Source organism: Saccostrea cucullata, unplaced genomic scaffold, assembly GCF_032062105.1.
Source record: "Saccostrea cucullata isolate Sc308-1 unplaced genomic scaffold, CSIRO_AGI_Scuc_v1 ctg15728, whole genome shotgun sequence".
NCBI classification, from domain to species: domain Eukaryota; kingdom Metazoa; phylum Mollusca; class Bivalvia; order Ostreida; family Ostreidae; genus Saccostrea; species Saccostrea cuccullata.
In genome coordinates this window covers 1-14,237 of record NW_026918322.1, presented here as the reverse complement: position 1 = coordinate 14,237, position 14,237 = coordinate 1, and the positions used below count along the sequence as shown (strand labels likewise).

General features: G+C 32.6%; 1 protein-coding gene across 1 annotated transcript; it reads left to right on the top strand.

Annotated features, from left to right (window-relative positions):
- Positions 1 to 3,309: 3,309 nt before the first annotated feature.
- LOC134263088 (cingulin-like) lies at positions 3,310 to 14,039 on the top strand. Its single transcript, XM_062745406.1, has 5 exons — positions 3,310 to 3,858; positions 9,989 to 10,130; positions 10,435 to 10,449; positions 11,906 to 12,015; positions 12,365 to 14,039. Exons 1-5 carry the CDS (start codon positions 3,724 to 3,726, stop codon positions 13,673 to 13,675), a joined length of 1,713 nt encoding a protein of 570 aa, XP_062601390.1. The 5' UTR covers positions 3,310 to 3,723; the 3' UTR covers positions 13,676 to 14,039.
- The last annotated feature ends 198 nt before the right edge of the window (positions 14,040 to 14,237 follow it).

Here is a 14,237-nt window from a genome sequence, read left to right as displayed (position 1 = left end):
ACTCAAGGTTTACTTCACCCAAATAGTGTTATGTGGTAAAAGGCAAGACAATCTTCTGTCCATTATTACAAATGCAAACTACACACTTCCTTTTTACAGCAATGAAATTCTTTCTTAAAAACTTAAAATTACGACATTTTGTTGCATTTTTGAAGATGGAAATCAGACAATGTTTTTGTGTTTTCTTACAGTTTTTGTGACATAAAATTAGTATTTTTTTTTACCAAACATTTGTTTTGAACATATTTTATTGCATTTTTCATACAAAGGGATTGGTAAAAAGTTTCTGCAACTTAGAAAAACCTTTCTCAACATTTCTTCTTACTTCAACTTTAAAGGTATATTAGCATCTCAGAAAATGAATTGCATCGTCAGGTATGCAAAAAAAAAAAGATGTATAGAAAATGGTGAAGTATATCTTTTGATATGTAATCAATCGATAGGTCCATTATCAAGGGCAGGATGCGACTCTATAATTCGTTTCTATTACACGAAAAAAAAAACTTAGTGTAAAGATATTCTTAAACGATGGGTTTTATGTGATCACAAAAATTGTCTTATAGTTATCTTTTTTTGTCATCTTAAGTAAATATTCGTGATTTTTATTACATGAATCAAGGATATATTGCATAATGGAGATAACGAACGGTATTTAAGATCAAAAGTCCAGAAAACAATACAAAAAAGGAGCAGAGCTAACACGGACCTCCTAAATAACAGAGGTGGGATCAGGTGCCATGGAGGAGTGAGCATCCCCTGCCGACAGGTCGCACCCGCCGTGTGATCCTTGTCATGATCGGGAAATAAGAGAAACTTTGTCATCAATTCAGCGTGTAAAAAATGACCAAACAATTAGTATGGAAACGTCAGTCAGCATTTGACTCAATGATAAATTGTATTTGCTGACAAGATCATTATATCGACCACAGAACTTACGAAATGATGACTTTAAACGAGTCTGCTGATATTTTTGTTTCAGAAACTTGTTTGTCAATAATTTACCTCGTGTTAGAAATTGTTCATTCGTAGAGCATGCTCTTGCGTATCGAATCAACTGAGCTATATAAACTCCGTATACAGGTTTTTATTTATAAAATTTTGGACAAACTCTGTTTCATATGAATACAAAAATAGGTCTGCTAATAACGGGCGCAATTGGTACCGATGGGAATTCCAATAGATTGCTGGAATACTTGGTCTCCAAAAACAACACAGATATTGTCAATCAGAAACTCAAGCATCTTTTTTATGTCAAGTGGCTTTTGTATGGTCTCCTTTTTGGTTGAACTACTGATTCTTTTTTTACTTATTCGTATCAAATTATGAATGATGCATTACCTTTATATATCGAGGACGACAACACGTGCCTGTATGGGACTGTTAATTTTGTCATCCATACTACAAATAAGAAAAACGTTGGCTCGTCTCGGCAAATATTGTCACCGGCGCCAATATGTATCTTTGTAAGACATTATGTCGGCTCGTCTATGCAAGCTTGAACTTGGTATCAATTTTTGCCGACGACAGAATGACAGTATGCATCGTCAAAGATGTACATGTACTCTGGATATTGGAAAAGTACATAGTTACATCTATGCTTTATATTCAATTTAACTAGTTATTATTATATAAAAGAATTGACAAATTTCAGTGGTGTGTGGTCTTTAAGTCCATTGGTGTAGTCAATTCAATTCTCGCAGAAGAAACGGTATAGGTCTTTTAAAATTCAAACGATACAGAGTTCTGTCTGTTCAGTAATAACGAGATATAGTTTATGGAGATATGGCTTTAATAACATCACCTATCATTGAAAACTAAAATATTATTGTCAAGCAACATCTCTATTTCTTTTTACTTCTCATTTGATGATGAAATACCCTACGTGTTTCAATGACATTAGGTATTTTTCGTTGAAGAAATGAGTATAATATTTCATAGCATTATTTTTCTATATTTCACGAGGTTTGCTCCTCAGCTTTTCAGAAGATTTTTGTCTTGGCTTCTATGTAAAAAAAATCTACATAAGTTTTAGTTCTCACAATGAATTTGGATTCTATTTAACTACATTCAATTAAGACCCCATGATTAAATTCCATACCGAAAACATTAAGTGAGGAATTATATTTTTTGGCGGAAGTTTTTTTTTTAGAAGAAAAAGATCAATTTTTCCTCTTTCAATTCAGTATTGTTAAGTATTGGATTCCTATTTTTACATGCAGGCTGTACACAGAGTAGAGAGTGAACTGTTCTATGCTGGTCCTAAATTCTATACTTAATATCGCCATGAATTCTATGACCATATTTGGAAAATATATCAAATATATCATGAAAGTCTTTTTAAAAAAAATCGCCCAATTTTTAGCTTAAAATAAGCACTATTTTGTAATATAAAAATAACATCACAGACTTCTACCTTTTATATCATTTTCTGAATATATATAAGATAATTTTAACCACTCTGCTTTAATTCTGAAAAATGTCAATATTTTCAAATGATTTTATTGCCTTTTGACTTTTGAACAGTAGAAAAAAAAATATATATTTTTAATGCAGAGAGGTCAATTGACTATGTGAAGTTATAATTTGAAACTACTTTTATTGTCAAAACTTTTTAATGTGATTAAGACGGAAAAAAGACTGTGATTGATCCAATAATTCATTTGGAGAAACATTTTGATAAAATATTAAAGGAATACTTTGAAAAATTGAATTATTTGTAAGACGTTATTACAGTGCAAAAAGGTTATATTAATTGATCCGTAGTGCTAAAAGTATAGCGCACGGACCCAATTTTTAGTTTAGATTTTTTGTTAAGCTTTGTGTAGATTCTGAAAATATACTTGACAAAAAATTCTCAATACTTTCGATGTCAGGATCAAACCTCCTTCAACGTTTTTGTTTACATTTACGAGTAGCATCGAAACAAACGAATTTGGACATACAGTACCAAGCCCATACATGATCAATCTGGAGACAATTTGTAAATAGGATGTAAATCTAACTTAAGCCATTCCTTCAAATTGAGAATTCCAATTGACGTATTTTTTCATTGAGAAGACTTTTAAATCAGGAAATAAAACAGTGGTATCTTTGGAGTAGTGTAATTCAAACCTAATAAAAATCAATGGCCATATCTTCCACCTGTATTACTGAACTCAACATTAAACCGATCTTCATTACGCTTCATCTAGGATTCGTATTGTTAATTTTAAGAATCAATTCTTTTTATAACATTTGAATAAAGATCTGTGTATAAACTGCTAAAACATCCTTTTATCATCTCATCAGGGGTCACGTGGTGATTTTTTTTTCATTGATCGGTTTTTCATAAAACAAAATTTTAATTCCTTGTCACAGTGACGTATTGCGGTATAAGATCCGCTGTTAAAACTAAATTTACAGACGAAAACTTCACCGGGTGGAAATTTAAAACATGGATTAGAAGACCTGAAAGTGTTAAGAAGTCCTATGAAGTGCAATAAAACCTCTGCCCCAAAAATGTGTTCATAAGTCTATTATTACTTGTGCGCTTGACTCTCACAAATACGGGATTAATCACTTATGATTAGGTGTATTGGGGAGATTAAAAGTAAATTCTAGCTTAAGAAATATTCATATTTACGACTTTAACTTCGGAGAAGAAAATATAAGGAAAATTGTCACATGGATATAACTTACGATTATTAGGATTGAAATTAACATTCTATTGCATCGGAACTGAAAATGGATGAAAGATACAGACACATCATCAAACTTCACAGGACGTTTCTGACCAAGAACATTGTATGGACGGACAGTTTACTGAAGTCCCTGAGAGACGAAGGATTGATACCAGACTCTGTATACAGGGCAATACAGGTATTCCACTTTGAAAGGTTTCTTAATTAAGTTCAAATTCATTTATTAAAAAAAATAATGAAACAGACCATTTACAAAGGCATCTTACTATAACTAGATCTATATAGTATACATTAATTGTATTGTTGATTTATTAAACTCTGGCAATGATCTTAGCTACATGATTAATTCTCTTTTTTTCACTTTGTCAGTTCTTTCATACTTACTTATTTTCAGTAGACTATAGATTTATTTTTCGGATCATTTTGAGACAGATGTCTTTTGTATTTGTTTTGATGAAAAAGTCTTGTAGGGAATTTAAAGATAAGTGCCCCAGCTTAGTTTCCAGCTAAGTTCCCGTATTTTAAACTTGTTTTAATTGGAGATTTCGTCGATATTGATAGGGTCAGAGATAAGATTCTTTCGAATACATTAAGTGGGCGTTGCCCTGAATCATTCGAAATTCATCTGTCCTCTGTGTAAAAAAAGATATTTAGTTTGAATACTATACATAATTTTAAGAAAGAGCAAATCAATTAAAATCTAAAATAATAAAATAGTACTACTTATCCAATTTACATCTCTTTTAGCAGTAAAGTTAACTAACTTTGTGCATAATGAGTTGTTTTTTTCTAATTAATTATAAACATAAACATATTAACAAATAATTCCGTTCAAGAAAAACAATTCTTCTGTCAAAGGATTAAAACATGGAATTACTGAATTTGTACAGTTGTATTTTTAACTGTTCAATTTAGTTAATCAATAACACTTCATTCAAGATACTAGACTAGCTGCACCAAGTACAAGGATAAATGCTCCCTTGTGTTTCGCCATTTGTTGACACAGGCCCAGCATGTTTTATAACAAATGGCATATACATATGATACGGCCAAATCTTCACTGTTCAAACAACCCTTTTCTCATAGGAACAAAAATATGCAAATATCGACAAAATGAGTTTAACGAACATGCATTGATATGATTCTAAATCAACGTTGACATCAAAGTAATTACCGAGACCCCGATCATTAATCTGCATTTTATCTGGTCTACCCTTAAACAAGTGAAATCTTTTGTGTGAATATCCTCTGGCAGACAATTTTAATTGCTAGTCTGGTTTTAATTCGAAACTCATTACAAATCTGTCCTTGGCAGGAATTAATATTACAATCTAGCATAAAGGTTTGGCCTGTGCAATTCTCATAAGAGTATTAAATATGCGTCCATTTCGGAATCAATCAGCGAATTAAAACCAGCACTGACTATACCCTTTTTTTCACTCTTGTCCTTACCAAAGCCATTTCGGACAAAGTTCGCGACAAGTAGAATTTTCACCCAGTGCCACAAAAGAATCCTACATTTTTAATTATATTGAATTCTGGTGTCGATAATATGTCTTCTCATATTTGTTAAGGATTAAATTCCCATTTGGTGGGGACAGTAATGCCTTTTTTGTGTTTGGACTCCAGTGATATCGAATTGTTGCGATTTTAAATCATTCATGCTGGGTTTTATGTAGCTGGTCATCCGGAGGAGCAATATTACTTGGCACAAAATACATTTTTATTTCTGGAATAAAAATCCAAGCAAATATAAACTTTTTCTCTCTTTTGAAAACAAAAGATAAAATGTTTATATTTTAAACATAATGCTTTTTGAATACAAAGACTAGTGTTTTCATAACGGTAGCTATTTCTCAATGTCTTTCTTGACGATAAAAACTCGTGTTTAAATCTTCATAATACAATCATACAGTTTAAAGCCCACGTTGTTATTTTTTTTAACCCTACTAAATGTATCACATTCGATCCAATTTATATTCAGATTTTTTAAAACACTTCTTTGACTGAGAATTTTACCATGAAATTACCAACACAGGATTTATTTGAAACGTTAAGTGCCTCCTTTTCCAAAGTTACGAAGAAAAATATTTGGAGATTCGGTGAAACTTTCAGGATGTTAGGGGCAATTTTGTTGAAACAAGTCTAGCTTAGTCACCAAAGAAATTAACATACCTATAATTCTTATACTTAAGGAGTATCTCATAGGTTATAGACTTTTAAATGAAAACAAATCGATCAAAGTACGTATTATTAAGACTTTCAACACCCCGAGACGACAACAGTTTCATTCTTTTAAATGCCTTTTGACGGGTTGATGTCATATGTGTCGTATTTGGCAAACACTGTAAACAAAATCTTTTTTATTAATTCCACAAATCTTTGATGTTGTCGACTAAACGATAAAGATTACGAGTACAACAATCGGACACTCTATTTCTCAAGTTTATAACATACGTTGTTTACTAATTATTGAATTTTTTCCTAATGCTTCCAAAGTTATGTGGAGGGCACTTAGTATATAGTATTTTTGCCATAGTATATTGTCCTTTAAATTATGTCCCCTTCAATTAAAAAAAATGCGTTGCCCACTCCTCAACTTAGAAACCGTTTTTACGGGCCTGATGTCCTCATTGACGATTGACAATATTTACTAAGTGAAAGACACAATAAATGCCCCTCCCTTTCCGAACACTTCTGTTTGTCTTGAATGTAACTAGAAATGCTTGTGTGATACAAAATCAGACACGAAAGCTAAATGAACAAGGCCTTTTATTTACATGTATGATCCATTGTTAATTTATTATTATTTTCTATACCCGCCCCCTTGTAAGATACTCAAAATATTAATTTGACTTGTCAGTTGTCAGATTATTATGTCGAATTGTCCCATCTTTCTGTTGACTTATCACGTATTCCATGTTTAACAATTCAATATAAAAATGTTCAAATGGCAAGTTAAGAGCATAAGTTACCAACGTATCTTTTTCTGACTATTCAACATAGATATCTGATAATTCAACAAATTGATATGACAAGTCGACATACTGTGTAACGAGTCAACATAATTTTCTGACAAGTCGACATAATATTCTAATAGTTAACACTTGTCAGAAAATTATGTCTACTTGTCAGAAATTTATGTTAACTTGTTAGATAATATAACAGGTAGATATCATTAACTGGCTTTAACATGCTGTCATAACAAGATATCGAATTTCTTTTCGTGATAATTTTTTAACTGACAAGTGGACATTTTTATCTGACAAGTGGACATGAACATCTGACAAGTCGACATAAACATCTGACAAGTGATGATAGAAATGTGTCACCATTAAAATCTCCAGTTTTATGAAATTATTTTAGATATTAATTTTTTCTCTGTCCATCTCTAATTTTGTTTTAGTAATGTGATAGAATTAACCAATTTTTAGTTCCATCAATCGAAACCAGCAATTTCAAATCCAAAGCCTATAGAAACACAAATATTCTATTCCACATTTACAGCTGAGTTGTTGAAAAAACTGAATCACAATTATTGCATAATAACTCATGTATTGATAAATGAAGGACTGAGTCGGATCACTTTACTTTGCCCAGCTTTATTTTGCTTCGTTTTTATTTATTTCCTGTTATCTTTTACATTTGATTTATTTCTTCAATATCAATACTCAACTCCAATAAAATACTTAAATGAATGTTTCGTTATTTACGAGAAAAGTAATACAAGATACACCGCACATTGAAGTTCTTCAATTTCTGAATATAAAAAACGCACAAGGGTATTATAGATTTTTTAAATAAATTTACTGAGGAAAGCGAATTGCAATAAAATTGCAGTTCATTGCATTGGTTGTATATTTATAGTATATAGGTTAATGGTCTTTTGAAACCTAAGTAAAAAACCTCTGCTATTGTATGGTTCGATTTGGTAACTAATCGGCCTAAGCCTGGAACAAACACTTTGGACGAAAGATTTTTATTTACTACATTGTATCGGCATCGTAATAACTGTAGGCATTAATAAGATCAAATAATCGAATTAAACAGGCCATAAAGTTAACACCACTTATTTCTTTTTTTAAATCTGTCATGTAAGTTTATGAAAAATTATATTTTTATTGTTTTTTTACTGTACTCCAATAAACGCCCATAAAATAGTAAGGTCGCCAGCGTGGTTGCGCAGTTTTAGAGGGCTTGTTCTTATGGCACGGAGTAAGGAGTCGACCCTTACTTTGCGATTGCAATTCCATTGCGGGACGGGTAAAAGACTATATAAACCGAGATTCAATGTCGCAGAAAGTGCTGACATGATAAAGATCCTTCACTGCCCTAAGGCCCATAGTGCCAAGTAAGGGGCTAAAGCCCTTAGTGGACAAGTCGTCCAAATATGTGGAAAATTCTCGACTGGACGTTAAACAAACAAATGAATACCCGGAGCCCACTTAGAGGGGACGTATTAACGCAAGCCTCCAGTACCAGTCTCATTTGAAGGTTTATAGACTGAACAAAAAAGTAAATGAAACATATGGAGATAGCGAACAGTATTCAAAATTAAGGCCATAAAACAATACAAAAAAGGAGCAGAGCAATTACGGACCTCCAAAACATCAGAGGTGGGAACATCAGGTGCCACGGAGAAGTGAGCATCCCCTGCCGATCGGTCAAACCCGCCGTGTGCTCCTTGTCATGATCGGGAAATGACGTCGTGACTTCAGTGTATAAATAAAGGACTAACAATTAATATGAAAAACGTCAGTCAGTATGTGACTTAATGATGAATTGTATTTGCTGACAAGGTCATTGTATCGACTGTTGAACTTACCAAATGATGATTTTAAACGAGGCTAAAGGTATATTTGTTTCATCAACTTGTTTGTCAATAATTTATCTCGTTTTAGAAAGTATTTATACGTAGAGCATGCTTTTGTGTCTCGAATCAACGGATATATAAACTGTATGCAGATGATGAGGGTATATTGCTGCATAAGTTTTCTTTCAAATTTTCTTTTAAACAAATTCATTTGTTCCTTTCTTACATGCTGTATAATTTTTTTCGTTTGATTGAATTATGAAGTTTACCCATGAAAAATGAATGTTTCATACTGAATTCTTTCCATTTGTTAAGCAAGACTGCAAGTCAATCATCAAATGCCTTTAGAATAATATTGTGTCCAAATACTAAAAACGTCATTTCGAAGAAAATAAAAATAAAAACATTCTAATATTTAGATATTTTACTTGAAAAAGACGTTAATGATTGTCTAACTAACAAGCTTTATGATAAACGTGACGACTTTAACATTTCAATCGTCAGCTTCACTTACGTATGCAGCAATATACCATCCAATATATCATCAACACTTGCATACTAAGTTTATATCTCATTGTTGATTCGATACATAGGAGCATGTCATGCTCAATGTACGAACAATTACGAAAACAATGTTCATTATTGACAGACAAAAAGCTGAATATCAGCAGTCTCGTTAAGAGCCACCATTTCGTAAGTTCTATGGTTGATACAATGACCTAGGCAAATACAATTTATCATGGAGTCAATTGCTGAGTGCCGTTTTTCATACTATATTGTTAGTCATTATATTCACATTGAATTGTCGACGAATTTTTCCACTATTTCCCGATCAGGAAAAGGAACACACACCGGTTGGCAGTGGATGCTCACTCCATGGCACCTGATGCCACCTTTGATTTTTTGGAGACCTGTCCGTGTTTGATTTGCTCCTATTTTGTATTGCTTTTGGGCTTATGAGCTTGAATTCTGTTTGTTTTCTCCCTACATATCATTGACATTTAAATTAGTTCAATAATTTTTTCTGGTTTTTGTAACAGAAGACAATATTAGCCGATTTTATGACACAATTTCTCTTTGCCGTAGATCCCAAAGAGATGAATTGTTTTTGAAAGCCAAAAACTGAATATCAAGTAGAAAATCAATTACATTTACTGTTGGATTATCATTGCTGAGGGAGGACCAATGTTCATGGATTTCGTGGGTCACTCTTATGCACGATTTTACATCAAACATTTATTTTGTTAACACATTACTATTTGAATTATTTGTTTAAACAAGTTACCCCAAAATTACGTATCTACGAACCAATGAAATTTTGCTTACCCACGAACAATAACCCCCATAAAATTTAAACGATTCCACAGTATAAAAATAGAACAAGAAATAACCAGAACTGTCAGTGACACAGAAATTTAGAGCATCAAATAAATGTTCTAGTACATGTACATTTTTGTAGCAGACTGATGCTCAAATTGTTTTTGCGTAATTTAAGGAGGCCACGACTCGTGAACAGAAGATTGGGTGTGTTCTAGATATCCTCCCCGTCAGAGGGGTCTCCGACTCTTACAACAGATTCTGTGATGTCCTCCAAAAGTGTGGCCACGACTTTCTAGCAGACTTCCTGCGAGATGAAGGTATGTATGCATACATGTTTGTCATAGGAAATGAAATAAAAATAAAAAGTTAACGCATTCTGAACAAGTTAACTACACTACATATATTTTTGAGAACGAACACATCTAATTTTCAATCATTCATATTAAAGTCATTTTCATTGATCAAAAGAAATCTAAAACAATACAAGTAATTTTCTATTGTAAACTTCTTTATTAAGAAAAGGGAGTTAAACAGTCGAAATGAATTTTTGTATAAAGAACGACAGTATATTTTTTTTAACGTAACACAATGTCGAATTCAGTGAATCTTTTATATATCTAGGAACTTTGGATGATGGTAAGTCTTTCTGTCCATCCTTTGCATGCTACGTCGTTTATTTGTAAATGCTTTTGGGAACTGGGAAAGTGACATTGTATAATAAGTCGTATTATTAAATCCAATTTCAAGGAATCAACCGTAATATCAATTATTAAGTAGTAGTAAAATCATATCAACTTCAATTCTATAAAATATCATTTTGCAAGAATTTTTATATTCACTTTTTTTACTTAGCATCAATCATTATGCAGACATTTAATCAATATTTGTATTTTTAAATCATATTTTAATTAACATTAATCATAATATAGACGAAGATGAGATAGACGAACGAGAGCTCAGTAAGTTTCAAGATGTCTAAAAACGTCAACCCATAAGAATCACTTTTCAACCAATTATCATTAATATAATATAATTATTATTAACATAATACTAACATTTGGTGGTAGATTAGTACGAGTATTTACTAATCTAGTAATAATTTTTATTGGAACTCTTAACTTTGTTTTTTTATCTGCTCTTTGGACAATTTATTCTCTCTTGTACAGATTTTACAAAAAAAAAAAAATCACAAAGAAAAATCACATCTATACTTCATTCTCATCTATATGGTATTTTTATATCTGCCCCCTCCCCTGCCTTATAATAACTGCCCTTTCGCCGAGTTTCAGAACTTAACCAAACCTTTGAACCAACAAAAATATAAAGACTGAGACATCGTATACAATATTCTTTAAAAGAGTTGAAATAAGATCAAAACTGAATTTCATATTTTCAAATAACGTTTAAAAAAATTACAAATACCTCTTAAATGTCGGGTAAAATTAAAAATTCCAAGTAATAACGATACTATTCTTGATATGATCAATTTATTTTCTACAGCTTTAGATCAAAAAATTGACAAAATGGTCAGGGATCGTGAAAAAAGAGAAAATCAAGGTATATACCGTGTGCTCTTCTTCCCACAGGAAAGACTCCCTAATGAGCACAAAATACCTTCTATACCTTATTCTTCACTTAAAAAAAATGAACCCGCCTATTTCGATAACATTCGGTTTGTACTTAACAAATGAAAGAGTGTTCACTAAGTATATTCTTTACATTCTGTAAACTATGACACACGGGTCTAGAAAATACCTTCACAAACCCTTTTCTGACTTGTCAATTTTGTACTGACCCAAATGCAAACTTTTAACAGTGACTTAAATTTTATCGGTTATACCAAAAACATAATTGCCATGAAGCAAGATTTTTTTTTTTGAAACATTCAAGCAGATCCGAACATTAAAAAAAAATCAATCACTACATCTTAAGAATTAATTCTACATCCTATGATTCTCAGATTGATACATATAAACCGACGGCGAGTAAGAAGATGAGTAAAGAGCATGTCATTTTATTTCAGCGTTCCATTTTGAACTTGGAACTATATGGGCTACCTTGTTTCTTTCAATAAGACCTGTATTTTTTTCAGATGTACTGGCCACAAAGTTTGATACCAGAGAAATGTACAGAAGGCTGCCTTTCCTCGATCGCCTACGAAGCCATGAGAGGGACGGAATAGAAAAGTTCTTTGTCGATAAGGTATTGTATATATGCTAATTCAATATTTGGTACCTTACCTTGGTTCGTCTTTTATGCGTACATTTACTAAATGTCTCTATTGAATAGATATGATGAATTTTGAACCCTATGTTAAGATTGCAAAAAAAAAGCTTTCTTATATATATGCCTTCACTAATATTTTACACCGAGTTCCGAATATCATGCAATATTTTTTTTAGAAAAAGATAATCGGTATAGATTTTATCTCTCAAAATATTTGTTGACGTACCTAATGAATTTGAAGGTAAAGTTTTAAGCACGATATATTATCTATCAATAATTTTAGTGTTGTTATTTGCACATTTGATATGTGTACTTTTCTTCTCAGTTAAGAACGGAGGCGTTAAAAATGGTATGGAAAGATGACGTCAGAGACAAGGAGAAAGCGGTGGAGGCTCGTCGTAGATTGATAGAGCAAAACGACCAGCATCGAACTGAAGCCGAAAAATGGAATACAGTATTACAAAACATGAAAGCAAAACTCGAAGATAGCAAAATGGAAATCAACGGGCTTAATGCTCAAGTAAAAAGCTTAGAAAATAATTTGAAAGAAGTATCTTCCAAGCATAAAGGAGATGTAAGCTCACAACTTCGATTCAACCAAGCCAATGAGAATCAGTTACAAAAAGCCAAAGAAAAGCTCAATAATGCAGAGGCCACATTGAGGGATATCAAGGGGAAGCTAAGTGAAGCCCTTCAGAGTCGTCCAAAAAAGTTAACTCAAAAACAGGAAGTAGAGTTACATATCAACGAATTTGCATTTTTGAGTGAGGATGTAGATAGGTTGTTAGAGAAGCACGAAGAACTGAAGAGCATCGGCATGAAATACTTTGACCTCTGCGAGCAACGCGATTTTTGTTTGACACACATGGGATTTGAGACTGGTATGGGCGCCCCCTCTCTGATGGATGCTTACAGGGAATATGCAGTGAGAACAGACGAAACGATGACAGAACTGAAAGAGAAAATTGAAGAATACGATGAAATTGTGCAAAGCTCAAAGAAAAAAGCAGAAGAGGACGAAAAGAAGAAAAATGCTTTCCAGATGGGAGCAACGGTTTGGCAATCTGCCATAATGAATGTCATGCGAAACCAACTGCAGGATGTAAAACTCGAAAATCGAAAGAAGGATACTCGCATACAACTACTAGAAGCTGAGGGTTCAAAGTCCAAAAATAGAATAAATGAATTGGAACAAGAACTGAAAAGATTGAAAAACTCAAAATCAAGAACCTCCCGGGAATTGATTAGCGTGGAAAATCTTAACGGAGCTGTATCGTCCGTAAGTACTGATAGGAGCGATCGTCTGCAAGATTTTGAGGAAGAAACAAAGAAGAGGAGAGCGAGTAAAGAGAATATATTACCACAGATACATAAGCAGACTTTCCCTCCCGCACAGTACACAGTTCAGGTGAGTAGTACGAGAAAGTCAATCGATGCCCCACGACAACTGGGAATGCCCACAAACAAATTTGCTGCTTTACCGGATGGGCTAACAACGGCCCCAGTTCGTCTGGAGACAAAACACCAGTACAACAAATATCTAGCAAAAAGTGTTCCAGGGCTGGGAGATCTGAAGGCTATGAATGCCAGAAACAAGTTTGAAAAATCACTAAATCCTACAAAAGTTAGGAATTAGAAACGATTGACAACCAAACTTTAGTTTTGGAAGTAAGGGGAAGTAAATCCATCCGATGTTTCGCATTAAGAATGTGCCAATAATCAGTATTACATGAACATATAAACTTGTATTCTTATGACAGTCTACCAAGCTATAACAAGTACCATGTGGAGTTGTAATGATGGAAAATCTTTATTTCTACAAACAACATGTGCTTTATTTTTTTCTTTCGTAATCATTTACTTTCGTTCGCTCAAATTTCCTAAAAAGAAAGCACGATAATGTAAAAGAGTTTTTGAAACTGTATTTGCTGTAAATACTGGCATTACTTGTGATAATTATACTGTGATATCTATTTTAAGATTTATACTTTATCTACTTATTATTTGAATTAAAACATTTAAAAGTGGATACAAGTCTTCCTACCGTTTCTTGTTATTACACCATGTACTAATTACATGTATTTACTGAGACATGAAATGAAATGTAAGGCACAAAACATTAAGTTTTCCGTTTTTCATTAATAACTATTTTCTGAAGAAGGAAAATGGCCAATTAATTTTATCATTTTGTAAAGTTT